At 36.3% G+C, this 13,826-nt stretch overlaps 1 protein-coding gene across 3 annotated transcripts in view; it reads right to left on the bottom strand.

Annotated features, from left to right (window-relative positions):
- The window catches only part of Oseg1 (intraflagellar transport protein Oseg1), a 117,041-nt gene extending 104,132 nt beyond the window's left edge, over positions 1-12,909 (bottom strand). Inside the window, exons 1-4 of one of the 3 annotated variants that reach the window (XM_067111290.1) lie at positions 12,873-12,909; positions 7,002-7,111; positions 4,732-4,852; positions 3,742-3,859 (exon numbers count right to left, since the gene is read on the bottom strand). Coding sequence is in view for 2 of the 3 variants with exons in the window: in XM_067111289.1 (XP_066967390.1) it covers positions 3,742-3,859; positions 4,732-4,852; positions 7,002-7,111; positions 9,735-9,793 (408 nt within the window). In the remaining variant the exon portion in view is untranslated. Of the gene's footprint in view, positions 1-3,741; positions 3,860-4,731; positions 4,853-7,001; positions 7,112-9,734; positions 9,952-12,872 lie in introns of those variants that run through there. The other 2 variants (XM_067111289.1, XM_067111288.1) reach the window with 2 other exon arrangements.
- Between the last annotated feature and the right edge of the window lie 917 nt (positions 12,910-13,826).

Raw genomic sequence — 13,826 nt, 5'->3', positions numbered from 1 at the left:
GGGATTCGTACCTATTCACACTGTGATCCGTATCACTAGAGGACAAAGAAAGCACATCCCTATGGACACCTTTCCAGTGACTATCAGTCAAGACCTGCGGACAGTAGGATCACTAAGGAGCAACTACCCAGGGGCAAAAACCCCTTCAGACCGCCATGGACTCACAGTATGCCTCCTCACGGGTTTATGGGAGTCTGACAGGGACTGGGTTAGGAGATCTGAGAGGGCCGGATAGCCACATCCTCCACTATACATCCAGTAAAACACCTTTCCAGTGGCTGTCTGTCGATACCTGGGACCGGCAACAGGCTCAAATGAGGGGGCGACTAACCGCGTGTAACCCTCCGACCTCCCTTGGACTTCTAGTATGCCTACTCCCAGGTTAGGGGAGTTTGACAGGGACTTTCTGTCTAGAAGCATCAGTGGACAAGTAGACACCTCCACTGCACAACACTTTGCTATCCAAGGTTAATTTCTGTTAACCCAGACACAACACTGGCAGTGGCATGTGAAGGAAGCGAGGGAGCCAGGCGCGGGAGCAAGAAGAAAAAATTAGAAGGCTAGTTGTAGGAGAGAAAAATGGATGCAGGGAGAGTAGGTGCCAGACTGCACTTGGATCCCTGGGCCGCTTGGATCCACTGGGCGCTCGGATCTGCTGGGCACTCGGATCTGGGCACTCGGATCTGCTGAGCGTTCAGATCCTCTGGGCACTTGGATCCGCTGGGTGCTTGGATCTGCTGAGCGCTCAAATCCCACTGATCGCTCAGATCTCACTGAGCACTTTGCCAGGCACTGGGTGCCCCATGTGTAGATGGTGCCCGGCAACTGGGCGTCAAACGAGCTAGTAGCTCGTAAGCTAACAAATTGAGAGCTGGTGAGCGCTCCTGGATGTTCGGAACTAATCCTCGGCTATCAAGAACGTTAATTCTTCCAAAAGTCCAGCGCAACCAAAATAAGCACAATTCTCTCTTTACTACGTTCTGCCCTTACACTTTTTCAGTTCTCTGCAAAGGAAAGTGTAATAAGATGATTTTAATTAATTCTTGAAGTACACAGAGTACCATCATACAGACAAATCTCAACTAACAAACATTATTTGAGACTTACGGAGATATAGTATATCATTATTGGTCCTGTAGCGAACACGTTTGCGTTTTACTACGCTACTCGATAAAGGTGGTAGCAAATGCAGTTTACTTTATCACACTACTTGGTAACACTTTACATTATTACCTTACTCGTCGTAGCGAATGCAAAACTTACTTTATCACGTTACTTGGAAACACTTTACAGTACATTATTACATTACTCATCGTAAAGGTGAGTAAAACCAAAGATTGTAAATTCACTACTGTAGCATCGAAAAAATCAGTTCAGTAGCGAAAGTAAATATTGGTTTGACAAACAAACAGTACGCCACTTGGCAAAGGAGTTAAACAATTAACGGCAATTTTCACTGTAAAAGCGAACAATTGATATACTAGACTCCATTTAGTAACAACAAAACAAGGAAAAAACTCATCCTTAAAGCTTTTGGCTGAAGCCACTCAACTTTCAGCTTGAACACCGAAGTCCAGTTAAATAACCGGCAAAAAATGAAAAGCTGCTGCCAATACCTGATGTCAACACCAGATGTTGCAGAAACAGACTGAAGATTCTCTGCTAAGTCATTCCTAACTATCTCGTTAAGGGGCGAGACTAGTCACATACACAGAACATCAGTGTCGCTACCGCGAAATTTAAATTTAAGCTACTGCGAATACATAAAACTAATAGCTATGCAATTACTTGGTAAGTTACTTATATAAAATTACTTTCTTTAGACCTAAACTTCTGTGGCAATTTCCTTGGTGTGGAATTCTTAATCTGACCTCAAAACATTAGCAGACCTCAAAACATTAGCAATGTCTCCAAGATCGGATGAGTGCTTCCATACACCTCTAACTGAAATGGAATTTCCGTTGTATGACAAAATTTCAAAACTGCCATATAAACATCCTAGAAACTTCTGATAGCCTCTTAGTTCTGACAAGGTCTAGCCTACAGTAGAGCCAATCACATATTTTACTGCAACAACCTAGGAAAACAACTGAAGCTTAAATACAGCAACATGTCAAGGAGCTTTCTGACACGTATCAACAGAGATGAAGAATGCCATGTGCATTCAGATTCTTCAGCACAATATCACAAGTTCAAAAAGAGCTGCTTCTGACAAAATCTCTTTTCCCAATTTTTCAACAATATTAGTGAAAAGAGCTGTTTATATATTATAATCTCCCCAGGACAAATTTGAATCTGAAAGATAATTCCATGCTACTAGGTTATTAAGTGGATAGCCACATAAGTACCTACCTTATTTGTGGAGCACAACATGTCCTTTAAAAATGCAATCAAGTAAAATTATATAACTGGCTAGTCAGGCATTTCTCACTAAACTTTTTTCATTTAAGACAGCAAAGGGCATTTCTTACAAAACAGGAAGTGCAGTAAATAAACTAAAGTGCAGTAAATAAACTAACAGAATACCATATTCTTCAATACAGTAAAAGACTACAACATTCCAAACATAGTAAAACACAAAAAGTTCCTTTTTGATGTTTGTAAATGAAAATACTCCCAAGTTCCATTCAGCACATTTCCTCATACATTTTCAAATGGTTCAAAGATTAAATGGTGTATGTTAATACAGAATACCATTTAACCCTTTCGCTGCAAGCCCATTATCGCCACTAGTGACGAGATCAGTGTCCTGCTAATAGTATAACTGACTGATTTTCTCCATTTTATTTTTGTACTTTCATTCTTTGCTATTTGTTTTATTGTTAAAATATCACATTGTGCTATTAGGTTATTATAATGTTTTATTATAGTAAGTGATAATATATGCAAAAGATATGTAGGTAATTATTCAAATACAGAATTATGTAACTTTTATTCGTGTTTCCTTTCAGTGCAATACCTCAAGGAAGGAGTAACGCAACATTAGCTTTGTTATGCATTTTGAAAATTTCTATTACAAACCATGAATGCATGATCTTGGCCAAAAATTCCGTCTGAAAAACCTGTCACAAAAAAAAAAAAATCAAACATACACTTGGCATTCTTCAGAAAATGTGAATTTACTATCTCTAATAAAAGTTTCAGAGCACCAATTTTTTTCAGACTGGATCTTAAATGGTCTTCCATTCACAAAGTTTATCACGTTTTCTTTGTTTACCAGTACTAACACCATCTCTGGTTCTTGACAATCTGCTTCCTCCTTTGTTTATTTCCTCTGAGTTATGATCAACTCCAAAAAAAATTACCTAAGGTAGGTTTGTTTATGATATATAAACATCATGATATTCACTATTGTCACTATCAGAACTATCTGACTTTTCAGGCCTACTACTGTCATTGACATTTCCAAATAAAAGCTTCTGTACTCCTTCATTATCTAGAGAAAACTCATCCCTCCATGGCATGTAGATGGTTATTGAAGGTCTAGCCCTTGTTCTGTACTGAGATTATTCTGTAAGTTGGAAATAAATTTTCCCATTCATTGCTAAAATATAGACAAAAGCTCCTTACAATGATGAGGGAGACGTGAAAGCTGTTCCAAGTTGCCTAATTAGAACCAAAATAAGCATGACTGAGGAGATCAGTCCCACGTCATGGATGAGACCTTTTCATAACTGAGATCGGTCACACACAGCAAATGGGTTAATTAAGTTTTTTCACAAAAAACTGAATCAAACTAACCTTATATTTTTGTACGCTCTTCTGTTCCGGTGACCATAAGCCAAAATCACTTAGAGCACATGAGGCTAACTGATGTGAAACTGGGTTATAAGATAAGCACTGTATTGCATCATTATGTCTGAAAGGGGAAAAAAATAATTGCACCTGCATTATTTAATCAAAACAGCAAAAAATCCAGAAGTAACATTACTGTTGTTTCAAAAGTCTTTCCCCAAAGCTTCGTGAGTAAGTTACCAGACCCGTCGTAAACCGGGGACTGTCTAATGTCTTATGACTCTTGGTAGAATATACAGACAGTCCCCGGTTTACGACGGGTCTGGCTTACGACGTTCCAAGGTTATGACGCTTTTCAAATATATTCATCAGAAATTATTTCCCGGTTTACGACACATGTTCCAGGGTTACGACGCCTCATACGCCGATCCGACAGAAGAAATATGGCTCCAAAATGGCAGAATAATCATAATTTGGAGGTTTTTTGATGAAAAACTCAATAAAAATGCAGTTTACATCATTTTCAATGCACCCAAAGCATTAAAAGTAAGGTTTTCTTATGATTTTTGACGATTTTCAACAATTTTTCAGTTTACAACTCGGCGTAAAAACGGAACCCCCGTCATAAACCGGGGACTGCCTGTATTTCTCTGCCACACCTTATTAATCTGAATAAACTTGGACTTTGCTTCCAAAGTTGCTGCTGCTTTATAACAATCTAAATACATTATTACCAGAAATCATTATGCTTTAGTCTCAATAGTTAACCTTAAAAATCTAGCACAGATGTATAATGTGCACAGTAATGATTTATGGAATTCTGTTAAAAGACAATCTCAGACATTTACAGTACAAAGTTATACATAAATCCAAACAATATAATAAGTTTATGGCTAAGGACTGTTGTACAAAAAGGTGATTATTATAGCAAGCAGGCAGTTTATAATGTACATTAAACAATAAATGAAAAACGTTAAGGCCACTTGACAAACTTACGAATACTTTAAAATGCCCTCTAGTTTTGAAGTCCATATAATAACACTTCTATCTGCACTTCCTGAAGCAAATCGTTTTCCATCTCGACTATAACACACACAATATACAGCTTCTTTATGACCTGAAATGAAATGGAAAAATACAATTTTTTCAATTAATAATCCTACCACAATTCTTCAGTCTTATGCAACCCATATAATTTTTTTACTGAGTGATGTTACAAATCAAGATCTTACACAAGTTCTTTGTAATTATTAAAGATTGAAGAAAACAGAATTTCTACAAAAAAGGAGAAAAACTTCAATACTGTATGACATTTAAATCTGGCTAAGGTCCTTGCCCATTAGATATCTAAATCAGGATATAAATTCTGCTCTGCTGGAATCAATGTTCCATTCACCATTTACTATAATGAATCATGGCAAAGTAATGATACATTCCTATACTGCATGCATTGCCAGTTACCTTTCTTTCCTCTACAGACTAATCCTCTGGGTTTTAACCATGAAACAGGGAGGATGACGTTCAAAGAATAAAGGAAGAAAATAATATCAAGCAGTTGAAGAAAATATCACCATTAAGTAAAGTCATTTATTAACAAATAGGACAAGGTTAACAAAATTATTCAAACCTATGAGGACATGAACTTATGACCAGGTAGTGGCTTATGACCTTTGCGAGCTCACCTTCACTACCCCATAAATTCTAAAAAGTATCACCCCGTACATAAATAGGAGGGGAAAGTGTGAGGATATAGTAAAAACAGGGTTAATAATGTATACAAGATGGGCAAAAGAGTATATACAATTGCTCCTCTGGTATCATGTTGCTTTTATAGCTAAAAGGTAAAATTCACAGTTATTAATTACAAGCAGTCCCCGGTTATCGGCGGGGTTCCGTTTCTGAGGGTGTGATGATAACCGAAAATCGCTGCTAACCGAAAATCGGTGATTTCGGGGCTTTTTTGGCAATTTTCGGGGTTATCGGCACCGAAAAGCGCCGATTTTCAGTTATCGGTGCCTCGTTAGGTATGTATCGGCGCCAATACCCAATTATCAGCACCGATAAGCGGAAATTGGCAATTTTCGGCGCCGAAAATTGCCGATTTTCGTCGCTAGACAAGCCCCATAAAACCAAATCGCTGTTAACCAGGGACTGCCTGTATTTGGAATCTTCAGTGAAAACCCAAAATTGATAGCTGTGCCAAAAAAAAGCTGCTATATAAAACAAATGTCAGCAACAATATAACCTGTAATATAATATTACCCGTGATATAACCACTGTCTTAAACAAAAGCACAAAAGATTGTGATAAAAAAATATTAATATGAAATAACAGTTACAAGACTGATTAGACATAACGTTGTCTTCCAGTTACAGAAAATGCAAAAATTATGCACACCTAAACTGTATACGGTATAAGTGCACTCAGGACAAAAAGCAAACTATCAACCACACAGTAGTTAATAAACAGAGGTGATTGAAGGTCACCTTCAACATACAATGATAATGAAGTAATCAGCAAAATACTTGAAGAAAAGTGATGATGAAAGTAGTTTGAAAGTTTAAAGAAAACACAACAAAATTCTATTTATTTTCCAAACTTGACTAACTGGGTACAACTCTCTTAAGTTGAAAGAATGAAGCCCATTGTCTCTTTATGGATTGATCAAAGGTGTGCATGCAATGCTGTCACTCGGTAGCTGATTTTCTAGTTGTCTGAAAAATTCAGCAATGGAAATCAAGGCTAATTATGACTGGTGGGTTTATGAAACAATTACTGCTTAGTTATGAACTAATTACAACACAATGACATGTTTTCATCTTATTTGGCATATTTGTGAACAAGAAACAAACAAATAATAATAACTCTGTATGTGATAAATGAAGGCTAGTTTAAATTGGTTATTCTACACTCTTCAGCAAAGGAGATTATAATTCTAATCTTATTTCTGACATCTATCATTTATATAACTATAAAATATACATTAAACATACTTGAATAAAATAAAAAAATAATAAGATTTACTCTGTACTTAAGAATTTAGCAATTAGGGTCTTACTAAGTAAAACCAATTACAGAATACTTAGGGTAGTTACAGGGTGGTATTAGAAAACATTTTACTTAATACTGTACATGTCTTCAAAAGACTGGAGTTAAGACAGACAATGGCTAGACAATCTAAAAAAACATACCATTAAAAAGAAACAGTTAACAATTCTCATAAGGATAACAGTTAATCACAAAATCATCATATGTGGTATACTAACCTTTCAGAGGCTGAACTAATGCCCCATCTGCTGTATCATACACTAACACACGGTTTCCTGCTGCTACAATTAGTTGAGATCCATCAGGTCTAAAGCACAAATCATAGATACTGAAATAGGTAATATAAAACACTGCATTATACTACTAGTAATTATATATAGTATAATATTGTACTAAGTATATTACCAAATACAGACTATGGATAGTTTTGCCTTGGAGGCACACTAGATTGTAAAAATAAAAAAAAGTAGCAATAGCTTGGATGAGATTTAAAGGAGAAAAATCTATGATGTTTTTATAAGATCTGGGCTACTCTAAAGGCACAAACACAGAATTACAAGTGAAAGGGCTGTTGAGAACTGTTGCGTCCAGACACTGAATAACAGAGGGTGATCTTAAAGGCTGAGATGCTTTGGACATGTGATGAGAAAAGGAAGTGCAGTTATGATGAGAATGGGAAGTGCAGTTAATCAACACAGTACAGTAGTATAAAAGGAAGCAGCATAATGAAGACATGTTCAAATGCACAAATAATTATGATGAACAGGTTTATGTGAAGATATGGACTACATGGAAATTCAGACAGAAAGTTCACAAGACACAAGAGTTGAGAACTGTTTTCAAATCTACCCCTGTTTTGGGAAAATCTGATGTAGGTCTACATTATTACTGATGATAAGCATTATATGAGTACGCAGTAGTAAAATGTCATGATTTTCAGAAACAATTAAAAATCATTGAGGATTATTAAATGAAAATTGTTAACTAATTTTTACCAACTCAAGGGACACAGAAAGTAAACATAACTTTGACATACTACAAATTAACTATCTTAGCCATTTTGAGGAAAGAATAAATTTTGGCAGGGAAACCACTACTTTGTACATTTCCCATAAGTTTTTTTGATGGAATCATCTGGAATGGTTTTGGTAGAGCCAGAAATATTAGATAAAAGTTACATGCCAGTTAAATAAATGAACTGGATATATTCACTAAACATTGGTATGAAGGTGATTAATTGGTAACAGGTGAGTGATAGGATACCACCTACCCACTTTTTGTTCTTTCAGTATCAGGGACAATGCAGGGCTGCTTGATGTACAATACTGCTAAAAGACTTCAGTTTTTCATATTTAGGAAAAGTACAAATTATCTTCATAATTTAGTACTGTTCCTGAGAGAACAATAACTTTCACTTTCTATAAGACACCTATGCCTACTCATTACCGGCATGGATCATCTCACAAAACTGACTTGAGTAATGCTTAACGGGAAACACTGAAGGCACAGAAGGCACAGTCATATACAGTACCAACCAAAAAATGTAAATTCCAGGTCTTGTGCATGAGCAGGGGAGAGCTTACACCTGTAACCTCCAGTAAGGATGAAGAGGCTAACAGACCCCTGTACCAATTTGCTTCACCATGTCGAACCTTACTCTAGGAGCAATTCAGGGGAATCCTGTGTTTTCTGTCAAATGAAAAGGAAACTAATGTTGGAAAATAGCAAAATAATAATGCAGAGGGATGAAGAGAACACACTGTCATACCCAACCTTGGTCAGGTGCTCAGCTGTGTAGTTGTTCTTGTGCATCTGCCAAACCAATACAAACATGATTTGAGCTACCAACAGCTGGGAAAGGTGAAAAGGAGGGGATGAGACCCAGACTCCACTGTGTCTCTTCATCAACACATCCCCAACTATGTACTATATGCCCAATAAAAGCTTGTCCAAAATGAGCTAAGAAAGCTACACATTTGCTGAGTAATCACCACAAGGTCAGGGAAAAATCCAAGGAAGTATACTGTACCCCTGGAAGCCTGCCAGTCAGGATCCTGCCATCAATACATAAAACTAAAGTTTTGCCTCTAAAGGGCTGGGTGTAATTACAAACTCTGCTAAAAGCATGGGAATCCTTGTTTCTACCTCATAAAAACACTGGGTATTCTGCTCAAAAGACATGGAGTCAGAAAGTAAGGTGGTAAACTCACCTTTTTTTTGCCCACTACATAAAGGAAGAACCCTTAAAGGTAGAGTAATCTGGCAGAAGTGCCAGGGAAAGTAGAATGTTCTCAGGGTGTTTTTAGGATGAATTAGGAGTGAAATGAGATTTGAAGTATTGTCAGGCAAGAGCATGAAAAAATGAACACATGAAATTTTAATAGCTAGCCTAGGCTAGTCTAAAAGAGACTATTTGCTTTAAATCAATATGTACTGTAGTAGGCTTATGGGAAGTATGCAGATGGAGGGGTTACAGCTTACTTGGGGGCTCCTGGGGGAGGGAAGCCCCCACACCCAGGTAAGGGCACAGCATCCATGATAAGATAGGTTGGGGTAGGTCTGGTTAGGCCATATTCTCTCTGAAATGGCTACTACAGTTAAGGGGTAGCCTAAACACATGAACTCTTTGTTTACTTTAACTCCCTGAGAAAGCCAAGAGCTGTAAATTTATGAGAAAACTTGAAAACAGCTTCGCTGCGGGCTGGTGCTTTCCATTAGAGGGTGCTGTCCAAAATCTTCACCCATGTGGAGTTTACTACGTATTCTCTCGTGGACCTTGATAAGGCTTAGCCCAAGGCTATTGTAAAATTTACCAATTTCATTAGCTTCAGGCTAAATGGTCATAAATTTACAATAACAAAACCCTAACCTAGCCTAAGATAAGTGTCAGCAAACGTCAAGTTAATTTACCCTCAGCGTTCAATAGGAATTAATTACATTACGCTACATACCATTGTTCAACTTTGTCTCTGTCGTGAACTTTATCCACCCAGGTAGGAACTGCCCTCATTTTATAGCTGTTTTACATAAATAATAAGCTACTATAAAAATAAAATAACAGTCAGTGACTTGAACACTGACATTCTTCGAAAGCTCGGTTTCGAATTCACGACTTATTCTTAAAAGAATTCCGTGTTGACGATAACAGACGTGCTTGCATTCTCTATTGGAGTCGTTTAATCAAGTAAAGTTTTATTGAATCCTAAATTATGTACACAATGTGTCATCTTATTCAAAATATATATTAAATGCTTAATTAAAATTAATTTAATATTTATAATAGCATAAATAATTTCATATTGTAAATGTTTTATTGTCTTTATATCTTATTGTTCTGTTAGTTCCGTGGAAGACGTAACCAAAACATTATCATCATTACACTAGATGATTGCAAAAATGAATACACTGTGATACCTCTTTTAAAAATATGCCTATACTGACTTGAAATACCGCACTCTACGTTTTCTCGTCACTATCACTGCTAAAGCAAAGACAATGCGTTTATATAAGGCCATTGGTGTTTCTGTTTCCTAAAAAAGAAGAAAATCATACCGCTGATATCAATCATCAAGGTAGCTTAGACAATTTTCTGCACAGCTTTTAATATGACGAGGGAGAGGAGATGGGTGACAACTTACTTTCAAACCTACAAGAATGGAAGAGTTTCTGAGCGGCCAGTCACCATGCCACTATTGGCAGTCTTCATTCAAACCCTAGAATACAATTGTCATTTGTTTCACAGCGTAGGGACACGATGCAATAACCATCAGATCAGTTATATTAAGCATTCATTCAAATTACACCGCAATCATTTACATGAAAAAGTTTTACTTAAACCAAATGAAATTACTAACTCAAAATGAATTACCACTAAAGAATAAATGGCATTCCAACGAATCGAAATCATGAAATAGTTTAAGATGAGGGCATTTGCCCCTTCTAAACCCACTCATACACACGACACCAGGTGCCAGGTATGCTAAAGAGTTTTTAAAAAATGGTTTATTTTGTTGTTGCTGCTGTACAATGAGTCAGTCATGCGTTGGCTCGGGTTCTTTCTCCTAAAGCAGGCAGTAAACGAGAGTTATCTCGGCCTGGCCTCGGGTTTTATTTGGGCTGGGAAATCATACAATTACTCCGACTACAACAAATTTTCCATGTGCAGATTGACGTAAGTACAGATAATAATCAAGAATGATCAAGACATTGCCAATGAATTTCAGTATAATTAAATGTAATGAATTGGTGTATCAGTATGATCTCACCAAGGTCCTTGGACCTTGTATTTGACTTCCTAATGGATTCACCAGTGATATATATAAACATGATCTAATTTTATTCCGTTTTAACCCATTTATGATAGATCATTAAGGATATATTAAAAATTAAATAAATATTCTCTTAAAAGAAAGCAAATTAGCTTTATAATGAAAACTGGTCTCGAACTCGTCATGACTGACGATCATGAACTCCGTCTCTATACATGTAGATAATTATTTAGGCTCATATATGACAAATAACCAAGGAATGTAAACAATCACGGTTTCTTTGAGCTATAACATCTTAAGACAAGTTCGGTTGGGCAGGTGAAACCTTTAAGCCATATAGAACTTGCCACTAATGGTTTATTTAATGAAGTTTTGTTAAGCCTCAGTATTTCCCTCATTTGCATTTCTTACTTTTCCCTTAAAATTCGGAGGAATTCGTCCTCTATAACTTTCATACGGCTTTAGCTTCAACTGGACATCACAGGTTTCATGGTGACTGCGACAACCGACGGAGATTATGCGAAAGGTTCAAAATATTTCAACATTTTACCATGAACAAATCATCCATAATTGAATGCATTCACGCTCAGAGGCGTCTTCCCAATGTGAAATGACTTTCCATAGAGATGATATTGTGTTGGTTTATGCTAAATCCCCTGATAAGATAAGCTAGGTTAAGTTGAGTTAAGTCTAATAAGGCCTCTTGCTTGCCCAGTAAACCGTCTTCAGTTCCTTTGCTATTTTATTTTTATTTATGAGGTCACTTGAGAGCTTCTTTCACCAGTTTATCTTAAATTATTTGTGATTCTACCGAGATTTTAACATTAGTTTATATTATTGATCCAATGCCGAGAATACTTAGATTTTATCAATAATTTACTGTAATGCCTCTAAAATTCAATATACAGAGAGGAGCACAGGGTATGACAAGGGAGTAAAAATAATGATGGTTTTCACTTACGTAAAATAGATAGAATATAGAATTTAAAAAATTGTCTATCCTCAAAAGGCCGATTACTTTATAGCGAGAAAATTTTATGACAAAAAATTATATCTATTATTATAAACTGCCTTTTATATACTGTAGATACCATATATATCATCATATCAAACAGCTTATAAAACTAAAAGCCTACATGAAGAACCACAATGCATTTGGAAACCGAGTTATTGATATACAATAGGTAACGCTTATAAAAACAATTTTGATTAACTCTTGTGTATGGTTTAAAAATATGCAGGATATGATATTCGTGCATCATAACATACTATTTATAATACCATTTAATGAAGAATCCTTGTCCTTATCTCAAAAGGGATTAGAATCAAAAGACATAACTTTGTAACGATTTGGCATAGCAGTGGCATAGACCTTTATTGTCTAGGGTATTTAGCCATTTCAACTCTTTTCATTGCCCAATTATGAAAGACCACTAAGGACAGACCGTCAACATAAGAAATGGAAAGAATCAAGGAATCTGAACTTAAATTTATTACTTTACCAACACCAAAAATATTTACAAATTATATACGAAAACTGATTCGACAAGATACAAGAGAATAAGCAAGAGGATGATTATAATATCCAAGCAAAAGTTGAATGAAATAGGGCATAAGTCGTATGAATTAAGTATGGCAACTGTATATGATGAGGTAGGCCCATGCTTTACAATCCATGATAAAATATATACACACAGACACACACACACACACACACACACACACACACACACATATATATATATATATATATATATATATATATATATATATATATATATATATATATACAGTAAGAATAAAACGAAATCTCAGCAATACCCGAGGACAAAGAGTTACGCTATACGTCTCTAAGGAGAGTGAAGAACCGTATGCATAAAGAAACCGGTAACTTCCAAAGATAACGGTAAAACAAAATAGAAAAAACAAGGATTATTGAGTCAATACAGTAAGCAAAACAAGGATTACAAAGTTATTACAAGAAATATTTAGAGCATACAAAAAGAATCAGATTTTATTCTACAAGAGGCTGAAAAACAAAACATGGATAGCAATATCCGTGACAACCTTTTCTTAATGAGTAGAGTAGCTTTGTAAACCTGCTTTATGCATAGACTACTACAGTTTAATGATTTTCAGATCCACTGTAGCAGTTTTGAAACAGAGTTGTACACAGAAAAATGCCAGATTCGATGAGCAGGTAAGATTATAGATATCTCTTCTAGCCCGTCTTAAATGTACTTAGCAGCAGCTTGGACACTTAAGACTTACAATTTCTGTACCAGAAGGTTCTAGGGGATATTTCTACAAAGTTTCATCGATGTAAGCATGTTATTTAATTGTAATTTGGTCCCCGCCCCCCCTTTTTGGGGCAGTCTTAAACCTCTTTGCAGGAGAGTCGCAACTTAATGACCATGGCTAAATGAACTCTTTTTCATTAGTTTGACTGATGCACGTCAAAATGTAATTTAAACCGATTTTGAGGGGTACTTTGACTAGGCCCTATGTCTAATGCAGCAATTCTAAAACGACTCCTCATTCCCGGATTTTATGTTGACTGTACATAATTTAAGCTTTCAAATCTCTTGTACACGAGATGTAGCACAAATCTCTGCTAGCTCCCGGACAACAAGGTCTCTTGACCTAGATCAGGTGGTGGCTAAACCAGAGTTTGGAGGGAAACTTTGCAGGTTTTATTTCTCGATTTTGCCCAGCTATTTCAATGTTTGGGAGTTAAATCATGCCCACTGAATATTATTTTTAAGTGAGAATATA

The sequence above is a fragment of the Macrobrachium rosenbergii genome, chromosome 11 (assembly GCF_040412425.1).
Source record: "Macrobrachium rosenbergii isolate ZJJX-2024 chromosome 11, ASM4041242v1, whole genome shotgun sequence".
Taxonomy (NCBI): Eukaryota; Metazoa; Arthropoda; class Malacostraca; order Decapoda; family Palaemonidae; genus Macrobrachium; species Macrobrachium rosenbergii.
This window is presented reverse-complemented; position numbering and strand designations above follow the sequence as displayed.